Below are 16,303 nucleotides of genomic sequence, written 5' to 3'. Positions count from 1 at the left end.
TTCTATAACATCATCAACAAGCTCCGTGCATCTTGGAAAAATGTGGCCTGGAAGTTGCTGTTCGATAAGAATCTCAATCTATCAATGGTGATGGAGCGTTTGAGAGTTGAAGAAGAGTCGCCAATCAGGGAGAGCACCACTAGTTTATTAATGAATTTATTCATCATTAGCTAGCAACCATTTATATTATATAGCTTGCATTAATTTTGAAGAACGTTTTGAGCAGCTTAGTTAGAGCTAGCTATCTACGATTGTGCGTCATTGAAAAAAATTATTTTGATAGGTAGGTACCACAAATTGCTTTCTTAATTAGTGCTAATTTCAACAATTTAAGTGTAGTACGTGTATTTCTAGCGCGAAGGTAACGGCGTCGTGTACATGAAACGACACTAAAAAGTTGCATCCCCCATCAAAAGGCAAAATTAACGGTACATGAAACGACATTGATATGGTGCCACGGAGGTTTGAATGTGAGACCACTCGGCTATACCCAATTGACTTTTTCTTTATGGTTTTGAAAGAAATAACAAACAAAAAGTAAAAGTTAATGAGTCCTAACGTCCAAGACTCGTGGGTTTACGTATAAGAGTATAGAGATGAACCTAACTGACTCTCTCTCATCCACTTTGAACTGAATTGCGAAGGTCATGAAGGGCAAGCATTGGAAATGGCTCCTCAATTAGAAACCCACCTACAGACATCAATTACCATATTAGAGCATGCATTATCTACCATTAAGGGGGATATATGAATATGAGTGGTATATATTAATATTCCGTTTCAGTTGGACAAAGCAGTCAGAAGTTTTGGGGTAGTATAAGAGATCAAGGAGATGTAACTCATATGGCAGAATAGCAGTCAAGTGTCTCTGAAATCTTCTGCGACCGGCTTTCGGGAATCCAGTTCATTTCGGAGAATGATGGAGTACACAGGACTAAATGTTACTTTCAGAATTCTTACAATATGCTAAAAACAATTTTTGACATATCCTATATATTGTTTAGAGTAGTAAACGTAGACGTTCTAGAATGAAACATACATGAATTTACAATTGATTGAGTGTGGAAGTGCAGCAGTTCAGGATACAGGATTGAAATACTAAGGCACGAGGAAATCTGTTTTAGCCCTCAGGAACTTTTAAGTTACAAGCCAGAATCCCTCTGCATTGTCGTTTTCTCTCATCCAGTTTAAGAATCCATAAAGTTCATATTAGTTTCCCAAAACTATTTCTAACAAAATGCTGCAGATTGTTTGAGAAGGAAAATAACACTGATTTACAACTGCCAATTGGTACTGTATAAATTTATTCAAGAAACTCTCTCACTAGTAATTTTGATTGAACTTATGCACAAGAAGGAAACATAACAAATATGCTCAGGGATCATGAGTCAACTTTTCAAGTGAAACAGTAATTTGACTAACATTAATCTAGCAAGGGATTACCATCATAATTCTCCTTGACTCCAAATTTAGCAATCGAAGGCTCTGGGTTGCTGTTTTGAGCCATAAACGACATGATACTTGAAATAGATTTCATGTGTAAATGTAAATGATACTCATCAACTAAAAATATATACAGATGTGAATAAGAAATGATCAAAAGAAATCAGGAAAGTGGCATAAAAAATTGTTTAGTAACTGTCAAAATTGTTTAGTAATCGTAGCATTAGTACTGACAAGACCTTCTTATGGAGCCATTAGCCCCTCAATCGTGTAGGAAAGGGACTTTGCCCAGTCAGCTTTGAGAAGCATTGTTTGCATTGCATCACATTGTACCCGGGATCAAGTTTCTGCTGCCATCCCTGAAAAACATATTTGTAAAGGATATATGTTTTTCTGAGACAATAAAATTAAATTTATAAATAGAAGAGAAAGGAGTAAAGAATATATGACCAACAGAGAAAAGCAGAACAAAACGGTGTGAAATAAAAAAGAAAAGACAACTTGATAATCTGCATATGCTTTAATTTAATCTCTTTGTACCTATAAATTGCACATGCCTATATTGCAAAGATTACAGAAATTCGTAAGAGAATTTCCATGCTTCAGCTGCAGTAGATAAAGGAAAAAGAAATTACCTCAAGAACCAAAGTGGTTACCATGACAGTGAGTACAGACATTGCCATCAACATTGACTCTATGACGCCTTTCTTTAGTAACTGCTGATACACTCAGCAGGATGTACCAGATCACCTTCTGGAGTACCTCAGAAAGTGAATGCCTCCTCCACTTGCTGTAAAAAGAAGAAGATGTTCCTTTGCACTGTTAAGGGACAGCTTCCCAATTTCTCTTCCAGGTTGTCTTTTTGATCCAAAGATGAAGTCTTTCACACAACTTTCAGCAGACTCTCTCTATCGCCCTCTTAATCTGCCATCACAAATTTGTGCCATTAGCCTTCAAAACAGTTACCGTGCACCAAGTATAGAAATTATTTAACAAAACCGATATCTATCAAAAGAACCTATGACAATCGCCAATGGTACCAATGAAGAAATTGAAAGTTTTCCAAGACACAGGAAAAAGGAACATGAACAGAGAGAAGAATCTCAGCTCAGCTAAAGGCATCCTGCCTTTTAATATAGATGGAGAGACAAAACATGCTTTACATTAAACAATCTAGTCTTTAACTACCTAATAATACCTCAGCACTAATCTTAGCCATAATCTGTTCCAAAGGCCAAGATGCCATCCTTATAGACAGAAACAACAAATTTTTTAAAAAGACAATCAACAGCACCTCTAGCAGGGAAGGTACTTTGCAATAACAAACTCCTTTCACGTGTGCACCAATTTCTAAATTCTAAGCCCAAAATTTGTCACTATTCCATTGAGCATCATATAGTTCTAAATTCATGAACACTCCTACAAGCAGCCCACTACACAAACTGGTTCACATTATCATTTCAATAATGAGATATGGCAACAACAGGAGAGACGTCATAAACAAAATCAAACCCAAATTTGGTCCATAACTAGCAACTCAAGAAGATCCAACACTAATTTTTCATTTTCTCCCAACCATTTCTCAACAAGATCCAGTAGTATTTTACAAAGCCATAATCAGCAGTCAAAGAGTAAAGGTACAGACTTTGACACTTGTTCAAGTCATGGATTGGGCTCAAAGCCATAATTTTTTGTTCTTGATCAGCTTGACACTTGATATTTTCCCACCCAAAGTTAGTTTGTTATATCTTCACCCTAGAAGCATGTGAATAGAGGTAGCAAAGCCACCAGCAGCAGAGGTAGCAAACTCTAATATAAAACTACTCTCTACATTGCAATTGAATTTGGATACTTCTCATTGTTTTCTTTTTCTATTTTTTTTCCTTTTGATTTTAATAAGAAATTTAATGCCTCAGATTTTACATTTCCAGCCCACAATGGATTTGCTTGCAGATTGAATTTGACCCTATTTTTCTCTGTTCTACTTCTTGATGATTCCTCATTAAATAACATATCAGGAGTATCAGACAGAGATATGGAGGAAGAAGCAATGTGATTTGATGAGGTTCGTCCAGAGGGTAAGATAGCTAAGATATTGGAAGTATATATAATATATAATGAAGAGTTAAAGCTTCTCTAGGGTGTTTATGGACCCATACGGGGTCTTTTAAGAGTCGTTATATACGGCTATTTTTGCCCATCTATATATTGAGTGGAAAACAAATCTCAACTTATCTTAACCACTTGAGCTACAAGTCTTTTGAACATATATATTGTTTCTCACATTACTTATTTCCCCAAATCACAAATTTGGCACATTTGTAAAAATAATTTTATCAAAAACACACAGAAAAATATTTGCACACCTATCAAACTGAATTTGGCAGGAAAAGTGGAGGCAAATTTTGATCATAAAAGCTTGAAATACTTAGCCAAATAATTGGTAAGCAGAACAATGGCCATGTTGCATTACTTTCCAAAATACCTATAGACCATTTACTATTCAAAACCAGATATTAAGAAACTGAAAAAGAAAATGCAGGGGTTGTATACTCAGTAGCATACTAGCAAATCATGTTAATGAATCACACAACTGCAACTCACAAAGGGTTCAATTTTGAAGAGAGACTAGATGAAGTGTAGCAGGGTTTTCCATCATCAGCTTGGCCACCAGATATCCTGCGACGGTCCTCGGCACCAACTTTCTTGCTTCCTTGCCTACGTATCTGCCCACCTTCCCGTCATAGTACTCTGGCCAATTGTCTTTCAACATCCACCACTCCACTTGTTCGATGGCTCTCTTCGCCATCTCCAGCCTGCTAGCCTTGATACATGCCGCGGTAAACAACCAAAACAGTGCTGCAACAAAATGTCACAAACTACGATGAGAAATTCGTGTATGCACCTAAAGATTTTGATTGAAAATGTGGCTGGAACCAATAATAAAGATGTTTAGACGATCCTCGCTTTTCATCCCCTGACTACATGTGAAGATACTTGTAGCATAATTCCATCCACTAAACAAAATCAACAAGAAGCCTACTCATCTATAATTGGGCAATGTTCTTCACAAGTAATTGAAATGTCTCAATTGAATTAGGCTAGCACTATGCATTTAAATAGTAAAATAAAACTACTGGAGGTGCTAAAAAGGATAAACATAACTACTACATAGAAGTTAACAAAGATATAAATAAAAAGGAGAGCTAACTCCAGGAAACTAACTTGGCCATGAGCCACCATTGTGATAACCATCCACTCATGTCCCTCTAATGCTTGGTATGCAATTTTTAGAGGCATCTCCCCAATCAAGACCTCCCAGTGCTCCTCAATCAAGTCCATAATAGCTGTAGCTTGCTCAGGTGTTGCTAGAGAGCTAAGGATGGCAACACAATTCCCCACTAAAAACCACCTGAAGTCCATTCGACCTGTGCTAACATTGCCAATGAAATACCCTTCTCGCAACGGCATGAAATCAAAAACCCATGCAGGAATGGAATCTGGAATGACTTAAACTTGCCGGCAGCAGTATGGGAATACTCCTTGGTTTTGTAGCAGTAGATCTTTAGCTGTGCAACATTAAACCAGTAACAGTTTTGGATGTGAGCGTAGATCTGCGAGGCGCTTACCTACCTGCTCAAGGAGTTCCTTAGCATCTAGCTCTTGCTCCAACAGTCCTTGTGCACACCTCAATGCAAAAGTAGAAAAGAGCTTGAATCTCAATTGGATAACCATAAATGCCCTGTTCAGAAAAGCAAGCAAAGGTGGTGAAATTCAGTTCAGTGGAGCCTCAAGTTATGTTATCCTTTGAAGTCGGGTATCGAGTAATTTTATATATACTTGCTAAAAGTGTCAAGAATCCTAGAAACTATCAAAAAAGAAAAGACTCACCATCATGATATCAATCATGCAACATCTGTCGGCATAGAGAAGTGTCGGGAATGTGTCAAAGCTAACTGACAGATAACGCCTTTTGCACCTCAAGAAGCACTTTGAGTGTATGGTCACCAATGCCTTCGGTGTATTATCTCAATAAAACGATCCACCATAAAGCAAAATCTATAGGTTCAGCTCTTACAAGTGTAAAATCATCAATAGCCGTCCCCCAACCTTAGAGGTGCATGGTCTGTAGCAGGAAAGTCTTTACACTATGTCGATCAGGGTCAATTTTCATGAGTCTGGCCAAACCACAAGGGACAAAGTCTCTCACAAAAACCTGCAGGAGGTTCATATGACATAATCAAAGACATCATAACACTAGACAGAAATTTCTCATATTAGTCAGTCACTCTGTATAATTCATTCATAATGCCACCTAACAATTAATTTAAGCAATATAAGGGACAGACACTAACATTGGATTGATATATACCAAAGCTTTAACCTACTACACCCAAATGGTTATTGATGTACACACACAATGCTTCAATTGCCTATCCAATCTTTGATACAATATTTGTATAACAGCATCTATGCGCAGAGACACTAATAGGCTAATTAATTTGTGTCACAAAATCATCAAATGCATGAAACCAAACACAGACATACATTGGATTTATATATACCAAAGCTTTAACCTACTACACCTAAATGGTTATTGATGTACACGCAGAGTGCTTCAATTGCCTATCCAATCTTATATATCTGTGAGCAGAGACACTAATAGGCTAATTAATTTGTTGTGTCACAGAATCATCAAATGCATGAAACCAAACAGACATACATGATTGTTGATGTCCGCGTTGAGAGCCAAAAGCTGCCAAACTTGTTCAAATGAGCAAGCGCTGCTGCTCTCAGTCTGATCTTCCGCTTCTTGGCAGCAGCATCGGAAACCTCCACCACATGTCTCTGTCACCGTCGGAAGTCCCGATTGGAGCCTCCACAAAAGTCATTGTGCAGTGGCTCCTTCATATGTCTCAGATCCGGAGGCGCTTTGTAATAGTCCTCTAAGAAGAGGTCTATGACACTACTCTTCTCATGAAGGCCCGATCCACCGAGGGAACGGAGGTAGTGGAGCACCTCAGAAGTAGTTTTAGGCTCCTCGTTTTTTTTGTGTACATAGAAAACAAACTTGAATGTGGAATAACATAGCGAGTCGTCTAGATTTTTATAATACCCTCTAGTGGCTATGTCTTCGACTTGTGGTTTTGAAATACCTTCAATTCCTCATAGAGCCTGTTGCATCAATTCAAGGACTCTCAACAATGCAAACTAGACAGGAGAGAAGTTAGCATCGAACACAATGACATTACAATTTTGCTGTTGTGTGAGGTTGAGGTCTTTACAAAGCCCATCAATTGTCTCGTTCAAGAGAGTTGGAAAGTGCTTTGTACTAAATATTTCGGTGAGGATTTGGTCTATTATCTTATCTCCCTCTTCTCTGTCCAAAATGCTAACCCTTATCAGCAGCACCATGGCCATGGCAGATAAGATAATAGACCAAATCCTCACCGAAACAAGACAATTGATGAACTTTGCAAACATCTCGACCTCACACAGCAGCAAAATAGTAAAGTCATTGTGTCCAATGCTAACTACTCTCCTGTCCAGTTTGCATTGTTGAGAGTCATTGAATTGATGCAACAGGCTCTACGAGGAATTGAAGGTATTTCAAAACCACAAGCCAATGACACAGCCACGAGAGCGTATCATAAAAACCTAGACGACTCGCTATGTTATTTCACGTTCAAGTTTGTTTTCTATGTCCACAAAAAAAACAAAGAGCCTAAAACCACTTCTGAGGTGCTCCACTACCTCCGTTCCTCGGTGGATCGGGCCTTCATGAGAAGAGTAATGTAATAGACCTCTTCTTAGAGGACTATTACAAAACGCCTCCGGATCGAGGCATATGAAGGAGCCACTGCACAATGACTTCGTGGAGGCTCCAATCGGACTTCCGACGGTGACAGACATGTGGTGGAGGTTTCGATCTGCTGCCAAGCGGAAGATCGAGAGCAACAGCGCTTGCTCATTTGAACAAGTTTGGCAGCTTTTGGCTCTCAACGAGGACATCAACAATCATGTATGTCTGTTTGGTTTCATGCATTTGATGATTCTGTGACACAACAAATTAATTAGCCTATTAGTGTCTCTGCTCACAGATATATAAGATTGGATAGGCAATTGAAGCACTCTGTGTGTACATCAATAACCATTTAGGTGTAGTAGGTTAAAGCTTTGGTATATATAAATCCAATGTATGTCTGTGTTTGGTTTCATGCATTTGATGATTTTGTGACACAAATTAATTAGCCTATTAGTGTCTCTGTGCATAGATGCTGTTATACAAATATTGTATCAAAGATTGGATAGGCAATTGAAGCATTGTGTGTGTACATCAATAACCATTTGGGTGTAGTAGGTTAAAGCTTTGGTATATATCAATCCAATGTTAGTGTCTGTCCCACACAATGACTTCTGTGGAGGCTCCTAACCGGATCTTCCGGCGGTGACAAAGGCAAGAGGCATGTGATGGAGGTTTCCGATGCTGCCACCATGAGTATCATATATAATTCTAGCTAAACGAAGAAACCTGACTGGTGGTGATAGAAACAGGTTGTGCCTTCTTAACGAGCTCTACTAATTCCAAGCAGATCATCCAGCATAAAGGAATCAACCCACGCTGGAGCAATATCAAAATAGTAAACCACCCAAAATTCATATTTTTTACCAGAAAAAGAAAAAAGGTCATTCTTTTTCTATCATAAGAAAATCTATCTTTTTTATCACACGAGAGAAAAGACTGTAGACCAAAACCAAAATGGTAATTTGAAACAAAAGAAAAAAAAATCTACAGCATAACTTTCAGATCATAGAAAATACAAACTAAAAACAACATTCAAAAAAAATAAAATTATGCAAATTCTAGATGGGAACAGATCTGAAAGATCTTCAATGAAAGGTATCAAAAGAAATCGAACCCAAAAAACTACAGCACTCAATATCTAACTCAGAAAAATATGAAGAACAAACAAAGAAATCAGTTTTAAAAAAAGAAAAATGAAAAGAGAGAAGAGATGAGAGAAGAAGAGAGATGAGAGATGAGAGAGCAGAGACGACCAGAAGTGGCTGAGGGAGACGATGTTGAGGAGAGGACATTAGAGACGACGCTGAGGAGACGACGCTGGAGACGACGCGGAGGAGATGAAGCGAACGAAGAAGACGACGAGAGGTAGTCTTCGAAACCCATGTCTCTACGTGGGTTTTGATATCCAGCGTATGCTGGATTTATATCTTAAACAAAAATTTAAGTCCAAGTCAGTGTGTGGTGCAATTAAGCCCACCAAACAACAGACTGAACTCATGTCTATTTTAATTGAAAAAATCTCATCCAGGTCTAGCCCACCAAACAGAGCCTTAGGGTTTATTAATGAATTCACTAGTAATCTCAAGTTTAATATGTAAGTTTTGTCTAGCGAGTTTTCAAATTCTGGATCAGCCATTTAAGGTACCTACAATTGAAAAAATTATTAGGACAATAATGGTGTACCTGGAATCACTGCCATGGGGTTTAAAAGACAATGAAAAATAAAAAAAACTCACATCCTCCTGAACTGGGGGGATAATATCGCCAATTTCACGCTTTATCTTAGCAAGAACAAGTTTCATTGCAGCACAAGCATCATCTAGACAACTGTGTGGAGAACCTGGCTTCCGGACTTCATAACCCAATACAGACTGGAAATAACAAAAAGATTAATGGAGACTCATGCATCTCAAACAGCCCAAACTCATGGTTGCTTTGATTTCGTTCTTGTGAATGTGATCCAAATCCTTAAAAACTTATCCTAAAAATAGCTCCCAAGTGAAATTATGCAATGCAAAAAAAAAAATCCCAGATCAATTACAAGTTATCTATGCCACCATCCTAAACGGCCAAATTTAGAAAACATTCGCTGCATTGCAACAAGTAAGAAAGTAAAGATCAAAAGATTTCTGGTCATTCAAATTTAAAATGGACTAAGAAAAACCGAGAATCAATTGCAGAATCATGCCATAGACAACTTAATAGATTTCACCGTGGAAACCATATGAAAATTTAACTGATATAAAAGTGAGATTAGCCAATTTCGTAAAACTTGCCTTGCACAAATAATTCAAGGAAAGTTTTCTAAAAATAGGCCCATCCGAATATTTAAAGATATATGCAGTATCAATCACCCTTGCATGGTCTATCTTCAACGCTGTAAACAAAATAATAATAATAAGAAGAAAATTGAACCATAAAACAGAAATCAAAAGAACTGCAAAGTCATACTTCAATTGCACAGAAACTGAAAGGAAAACAAAATTCAATGAGTTGATTATGCAATCAAAAAGGCCCAAGTATACTTATAGAAACATCAGTTTACTTCCCTTGCAGGTCATTACACAAACTGTGTCCCACTAAAATAGTTTCACCTGATAACAACTTCTTCAAGCGTTTCTACAATATGCAACAAGAAGTTCGGGTATTTAAAATATAAAATGTGTTCATGGATGATCCCTTGAAACCAGATGATAAAAAAATCCCCTGAAACTTATAAACAACATTAATACCTGTATGTCAGCCAATGTACACGTAACTCTATCCAAATCTGATGCAGAAACTCCTGTAATCTCAGTTCTGTAATCAGCAACTTTTTTTACAAGAGCGTTTACTAGTTCATCTAGCTGGACCTGAAAAGCCGGAGTCCAAATTTAAAGGGTTATAGAGAAGGGATTTTGAAAAGGCCTAACTACTAATCAGGTATCTAGTCTAAGGTGGAGAGCAGCTATACCTGTAAATTTTCATCAACAACACACACTTTAACTAGAGCTTCAGAGCCATCTTCACATAGAACCATCTCACAATCAACAGCAACCATTCCATTTGAAATCGTCGCCTTGGACTTTTTACCGCGCTTTGAAACTACCCAGTCCTGCTTTGCCATTTACGGTAGTTAACAAACCAGATGACCAGGTAAAAACTTACATCCATTTGAAAAAACTAAGATGTCTAAAAAAGGATCATAGGCTAGTAGGAAACAGCATATTCTGTGTAGGAAGTAAAAATGCAAGCAAAAGACATGCAGAAATGCAAGAAAAGATTTCACTGCAAGCATACACAAATTTATGTAACTTTAAAACAAAAAAGAAGAAGAGATACTGCCAGCAAACCTGTTCATGCAATGGGAATGAATAATCCAATGGATATTGTGGGTGTTTGAGAGTTGAACAGACAAGACTCTGCACAGCCACCACCACGACAAAATTAATACTGTCTAACAAATTGTGCATATTGAAAATCAAATGGCAATTAACAATTACGGCAACATGGCTCTCTGAAACTACAGGCGCAGCCAACCAATAACCAAAGTTACAGAAAAGAATACCTGATCTGGGGATTCATTTTCTGGAATAGTCTTTAACAATTGATCAACTGCTTGGCGATTTGAATGGCATTGGACAACTTTAGCCAAAACCTGGAATTAGGAAATGGGTAACAATCATCATCTGAATATGGTATCATCAACTTTCAACTTTTAAGTTCTACACTTTCCGTATAAACTTTAGCCTATATGATTTCTGAGATATTCAAGGGTGTTTTGGATATTTTCCGGGGATGGATTTTCATATTATTTTTCACTAGACTCTCCGTACGCGCTTCTGCACCTGCTAGAGACTTTTTTTAAAAAAATTAAAATTTATTTTAGAATTAAAAAAGATAATGGGTAGTTGTGTTCCATAAAAATAGGATCTATTACCTGATTTTCTTTTAATTTTAATTTTTTAAATATGAAAAAGTGTGAATTTTTACCATATTATCATCATTTAATTAATAATTTCAATTATTAATATTTGCATTAACTAATGACATTTTATGATATTTTGAATGTTTTACCATTCTCTGTATAGATTTTCTTTTGCCTTATTCTTTTGCCCTTGGATTAGTTATAAAACAATAATTTTGGGCGTCATTTCCTATATCATGATATTTTAATTTATCCGTAATCAACATTAAAATAAGGAGTTGCATTCAAAATACACATTATTTGTGTGTTTACTAATTATGGGAAATAAAAACACTAGTGAGTAGCACACAGTATTACGAATTCAATTCGTAATTTTGAAGGAATTGGAATCATTGGGTGGAGAATAATGGTAATCTTATTGTTGGAAAAACAACCCATAATAGTCAATGGGGTTTAACCGAGTAGAAAAAAGTCTTAACTTGCAAACCATAGGTCTCAAATTTGAATCCTCACGGCATCATGGTTGTGTCTTCATCCCTTGTAATTTAGACTATAGTTTGAACTGAAAAAAACATCATCATAAATTCACTTCTTACCCATTATCATCACACAATTTCTAAAGTTTCAAGGTTACAATTCTCTTTAACCTACTAAGTCCCATCCCTCAATTTTTATTTTATTTTTGGATCAAAAGTCACGTCCCTCAATTATAGATCAGTAAACATGTGATCTATTCTTCAAATCCCAACTAATAATTTGGGTTGGTAATAAACAGTTGGGATAGGTTGGTAATAATTATATTAACAGCCCTATTTAGAGGAAACACATAATCTTTTTTTTTTGGACCAAAGAGGAAACACATAATCTGCCACAACAATAAGTGGGAATATTGAAGAAAAAGGAGGGTCAAGTTGGTTGGGCTGCACAATCTGGCAAGATATACACAATAGCTTTTTTCACGCTGGCAATAATACTGCTGGGAGGACAAGCATGCAAGCAAACCACCATGACCTTACAATGTTGGAAGAAATTCAGGAACAATGCTTCTGTAACGCTCACAAGCTGTCTCTCTTGTATAACGCTCACAATCAAACCAAAACCACACACACAAAAGCTTAACTTTGCCCTTTTCAACTTTGTATAATTGCTTGCTTTGCCATTTCAAGTCGAAGCTAGCTGCAAAAGTTTGATCTGTGACTCAAATAAAACCAAATCCTCAAGCCTCAACCCACTCAGGCACTTAGAACAGAATCAATGCATCACACTCCAAAAGGCCTCTCAATACAACAGTATCACCCATACAAATTAAATTGCACAAGGGCTATATGCAGCATGAATTCAAACTCAACCAACACAACCACACAGATCAGAAAACAAATACAAGCAGTTTCGGATTCTCTTTGATCGAGCAAAAACTGATTATAATGTACTTCCTGCATCAAAACTCAACCCCATCCAGCGGATATATATTCCATCGATCACAATAGTAGAAACAAGCCACACAAGTCCTACCAATCTAATAGTAGAAACAAGCCACACAAGTCTTACCAATCTAATAGTAGAAACAATCCACAAACTACCTTCAGCTCAGATAATAAAAAAGGGCCCAAAAAAAGGGAGGGACAAATGATATCAAGGGGAAAATGTAGGAAAAAGTAAACAAGTTCTCAAAGAAGCAAATTACCAAAACTGCAGAAATGAAGTATGTATGCTTCCTGGACAATTGACCTAAATAAGTACAACTTGAATGCCAGCTTTTCTGAAGGCATTTCCTTGCGAACAAAAATCCAACACAGCATCATAAGGCCGAAAATGAATACAGAAGAAATTCAATTGATCAACAAACTGTAATGTAAAACAACATGACAACGTGAGCTGAGGCCCCGAAGGCAACTTTGGTCGCCCACATATAGATTCCCTACGAGTTTCCACTGGAACTACTCTCATTAACTGGCCACCTTCTGAATGTGCATGGAACAAAGCTCCTACCTGAAAAAAACCCAAACTTTGTTCTAAACAATGCCAATGGACCATTGCTACTTGATGGGGCAATAGCAACCGCTACGTGATCCATCTGAAACTCCATCCCGCTTTCTACAGCTCCACTTGCACAGCCACTAGGATCGATTGATCCAATTTCACCAGCATCCCAATTCACAGTCAAGGATCCTCTCCGTTCTCGCAACCACTCTGCGGCCTCACCGCTCACTCCTCTGCACTTCTTGACCTTAATCTTGGCCAAACTAGGACAACCCCAAGCAAGCATTTCAAGACCAACATTGGAAATTGGGCACCCCTTGATACAAAGCTTCTTCAGCGCCACGCATTTCGCAGCAATGCAAGCAAACTCTGCATCCCCAATTGAGCCACTACCGCAAAGCGCCAACCTTTCCAGCTTCTGGCAATTGGAAGCTATTGCCGTCAAGCTCAAAGAGGTGGGATTGACGCCAATCAGAACAAGCTCTTGTATGTTTGGGCACTCTTTAGCTATGGCAATCAAACCCTCATCCCCAATCCTATTTGTCCTCCATCCATCAATGTGAAGCTTCCTCAGTAGCTTACAGTGTTCGGCAACACAAATAAGACCAAAATTCGAACACTCAGGAGCCTTAACAATGTGCAAGACCTCCAAATTCGAGCATTTCGAAATTCCCGAAAGCCCCAAATCGGTCACTTGCAACCTCTCTAGGTGAATTTCAATCAAACCCCGATATCCATTTCCAAGCTTTTCCAAAACCCTATCCCAATCCCCCAAACAGCGGATTAGCTTCAAAGTCTTGAGATTTTTTGAACCGACTATAAGCGGTCCAAAGCACTGTCCATTAAGTATCTCCTTCAAGGTTATAGATTTCAGCGAGGACGACGCCATCTCTGCGCCGATCGGCTCCGAGCCGTCTTGGACGCCACGGAGCCGCTTCACCGAGAGCTCCTCGAGCGCCGTGCAGTGCTCGACGACGGCATTCATGGCTTTGGAACCGAACATGCACGAGCCGCACGATAGCTTCTTCAAGCCTTTACAGTTCTGCGCGAAAGAGGCCATCCCAAGGTCGGTGATTTCGCGGCAGCCACGAAGCTTGAGCCGCGTGAGGCTCTTGCAGCGGATCGAGATCAGGACCAAAGCGTCGTCGTCGAGGCTGATCGATTTGCGATCGCAGCGAAGCGCGAGCTTCGTGACCGAGTCGAAGCGAACAAAGAGAGAAGGCAGGAAAGGGAGGAGCCCGGCTTGGGCTTTGAGAGAGAGGCGGTGCCGGCTCTGGCCGTCCACTCGGAACCACCGGTGGCAGACGAGCGAACTCTGTTTCCGGTCGCCGGAGCCGAGGAAATGGAAAATACTGGCCAAACACTCGTCGGGAAGATCGGCAGTGTAGTCTCGTCCGTGAGCGACTTCCTCGTAAAAGTCGTGTTCTTCGTCGGGCTGAACCGGCGAGGAGGAAAGAATCGGCATCGGTTTGAAGCTGAACCGGCGGCTGGTTGAGATTTCTCTATGGCCATGCTCCGCTGGAGCCTCGGGAAAGGAAGAAGACTGTCCCATAGTTCTGCCGCGACTGAATTCGACGCGCCGCCAGAAGAGCGTGTCCGGGAGAGAGATGGGGAGAGAGTTTTGGTGGTTGGCTCCGATTTTGGTTATTTCAAAGTTTGTGATTATCTATCTAGTTTGGCTGCTTGTGTGGGCGTTGGCGCTATAAACTTATAAAAGGAGCGTAAGCCGTACGTGTGCTTGTGTGCGAATGGGTGTGTGTTTTTATGTGAGCACTGAACTATGAAAACCCGTCAAATGGGGATGTTCCGTGACCTCCTCGCAATCTCCACGGGCCACGGCCGACCATCATTATTCATGCATTGCCGTCATAGACGCGCTTTATTTTCTATCATTTTTTATTTTGTCGATTATATTTTGCACCTTTTATTTATAGGATGAACTATGATATTTTTGCATTATGTCTTTGGGGACTATGTAACAATTTTGTCCATATCTTTTAAAACTGTTACAATATTCACCATTTGGCCTGTCAAACTATGAACTTAACCGTCTTTTAGCACTTTGTGAATTCATTTTTTCACTTGTACGAATACTAGGTTAGTGTTATTTCCATCATTTTCCACTTTGACATATATAATTTATTGCTTGTTTATATGAGATTTGTTAACTTACACAATATGAAATTAGCGTTTAGGCAACGAAAAATGAAATTCATTTAATTTTACATCAAGAAACAATGAATATACTCATGAGTAATGTCATTATAGTATAACGATTTGAAAATTGTAATTTGAAAATGTATTTTTCTCGTAAATCTGTAAAAGATAATGAGCAAGCCCTAAGAGACACCAAATCATATAGGTATAGAGTGATTGATATTTTCTTTCTTTCATTTAAAGTTTTGAAGTGCGCGACTTAGCCAAATAGTATGTTGGACTAACGAATTAATGAGGTGGATTATTATGTGATTTAGTGATTGTGTTTTGTTTGTTGACCCCAAATCCTCAGTTCAACTCAAATGGTGTAGGTGCCGTCTGAATTCGTATGCGTGTTTTGGTTTATGTGAGCTCTAAAACCTTTAAAAAAAAAAAAAAAAAAAAAAAACAAGTCTACACAACGTAACCGTTTGACTAGGACTCGGTCTATACCGTTTAGCCATGCTTGAATTTCAGGTTTACTGTTCTGCCTAAGTTATTAACTACTATAATAATAAATAATAAAAAAGTGGAAAAATAAAAGAAAGAAATCTCTGGTTGGTTGTCAAATGCATGAATGAGTGTTGATTTGGGTGCATGCACATTTTTCTTTTGCTTTGATATAAAGAAACATATGAAACATGAATGCTAACCCTTTATTGGTGCTCAAAAGAAATAATAAATATTTTGAAAGATAGAAAGGGGAAAGAAAAAAAAAAAAGAGAAAGAGAATCAAGTGCTATGTCCACTAGTTTTCCCTTTTCTCTCTTTAAAGGCCATGTAATGACTCATATGTATTTTGAGACCCTACTCCCATGAGTTGCCACATTTCCATGACATCCAAATGAAGTATGCAATCGAATGGTGTTGAGTAAATATTCTTAATCACTTAAATTATTACAAATTTATTGTTATGCATATGTCGTATGTATTTTCCAAAATAACACTAATTTCTTAGATGAGAATAATCT

At 38.3% G+C, this 16,303-nt stretch overlaps 2 protein-coding genes and 1 pseudogene across 6 annotated transcripts; all 3 read right to left on the bottom strand.

The window, feature by feature from the left end:
* Positions 1-1,468: 1,468 nt before the first annotated feature.
* Positions 1,469-5,469, bottom strand: LOC103337472 (cytosolic invertase 1-like; annotated as a pseudogene). The gene is made up of 5 exons (XR_016124982.1): positions 5,335-5,469; positions 4,669-5,185; positions 4,048-4,302; positions 2,079-2,367; positions 1,469-1,802 (listed from the first exon to the last, which is right to left on the bottom strand). The product of XR_016124982.1 is annotated as a cytosolic invertase 1-like (transcript).
* LOC103337687 (small RNA degrading nuclease 1-like) lies at positions 5,467-11,031 on the bottom strand. 4 transcript variants are annotated; one of them, XM_089044173.1, is made up of 6 exons: positions 10,797-11,029; positions 10,582-10,650; positions 10,203-10,343; positions 9,982-10,101; positions 8,986-9,120; positions 8,265-8,894 (listed from the first exon to the last, which is right to left on the bottom strand). In XM_089044173.1, the coding sequence occupies exons 3-6, from the start codon at positions 10,287-10,289 to the stop codon at positions 8,886-8,888; spliced, it is 351 nt and encodes a 116-aa protein (XP_088900299.1). In that variant the 5' UTR covers positions 10,290-10,343; positions 10,582-10,650; positions 10,797-11,029; the 3' UTR covers positions 8,265-8,885. The 4 variants fall into 4 exon arrangements, with proteins under 4 accessions (XP_088900304.1, XP_088900299.1, XP_088900294.1 ...); XM_089044178.1 differs by lacking the exons at positions 8,265-8,894; positions 8,986-9,120 and adding an exon at positions 5,467-5,659 and having other exon boundaries at positions 10,797-10,958; XM_089044168.1 differs by having other exon boundaries at positions 8,265-9,120; positions 10,797-11,031.
* Positions 11,032-12,820: 1,789 nt separating this feature from the next.
* Positions 12,821-14,920, bottom strand: SKIP2 (SKP1/ASK1-interacting protein 2). The gene has a single exon (XM_008240628.3). It carries the CDS (start codon positions 14,686-14,688, stop codon positions 13,075-13,077), a length of 1,614 nt encoding a protein of 537 aa, XP_008238850.1. The 5' UTR covers positions 14,689-14,920; the 3' UTR covers positions 12,821-13,074.
* Between the last annotated feature and the right edge of the window lie 1,383 nt (positions 14,921-16,303).

This window comes from Prunus mume, linkage group LG1, assembly GCF_029339155.1.
Source record: "Prunus mume cultivar Tortuosa linkage group LG1, ASM2933915v1, whole genome shotgun sequence".
Classification (NCBI taxonomy): domain Eukaryota; kingdom Viridiplantae; phylum Streptophyta; class Magnoliopsida; order Rosales; family Rosaceae; genus Prunus; species Prunus mume.
Note: the sequence above shows the minus strand (reverse complement) of the source record. Positions and strands in the feature narration are given on the sequence as shown.

Coding starts and splice junctions, on each gene's coding strand:
- LOC103337687 (XM_089044168.1), bottom strand. CDS start 10,289: ATGGTTGCTGTTGATTGTGAGATGGTTCTATGTGAAGATGGCTCTGAA. Junction 10,102..10,202: donor TTGTTGATGAAAATTTACAG/GTATAGCTGCTC, acceptor CCGGCTTTTCAG/GTCCAGCTAGATGAACTAGT. Junction 9,121..9,981: donor GTACATTGGCTGACATACAG/GTATTAATGTTG, acceptor TGTTATTTCCAG/TCTGTATTGGGTTATGAAGT.
- SKIP2 (XM_008240628.3), bottom strand. CDS start 14,688: ATGGGACAGTCTTCTTCCTTTCCCGAGGCTCCAGCGGAGCATGGCCAT.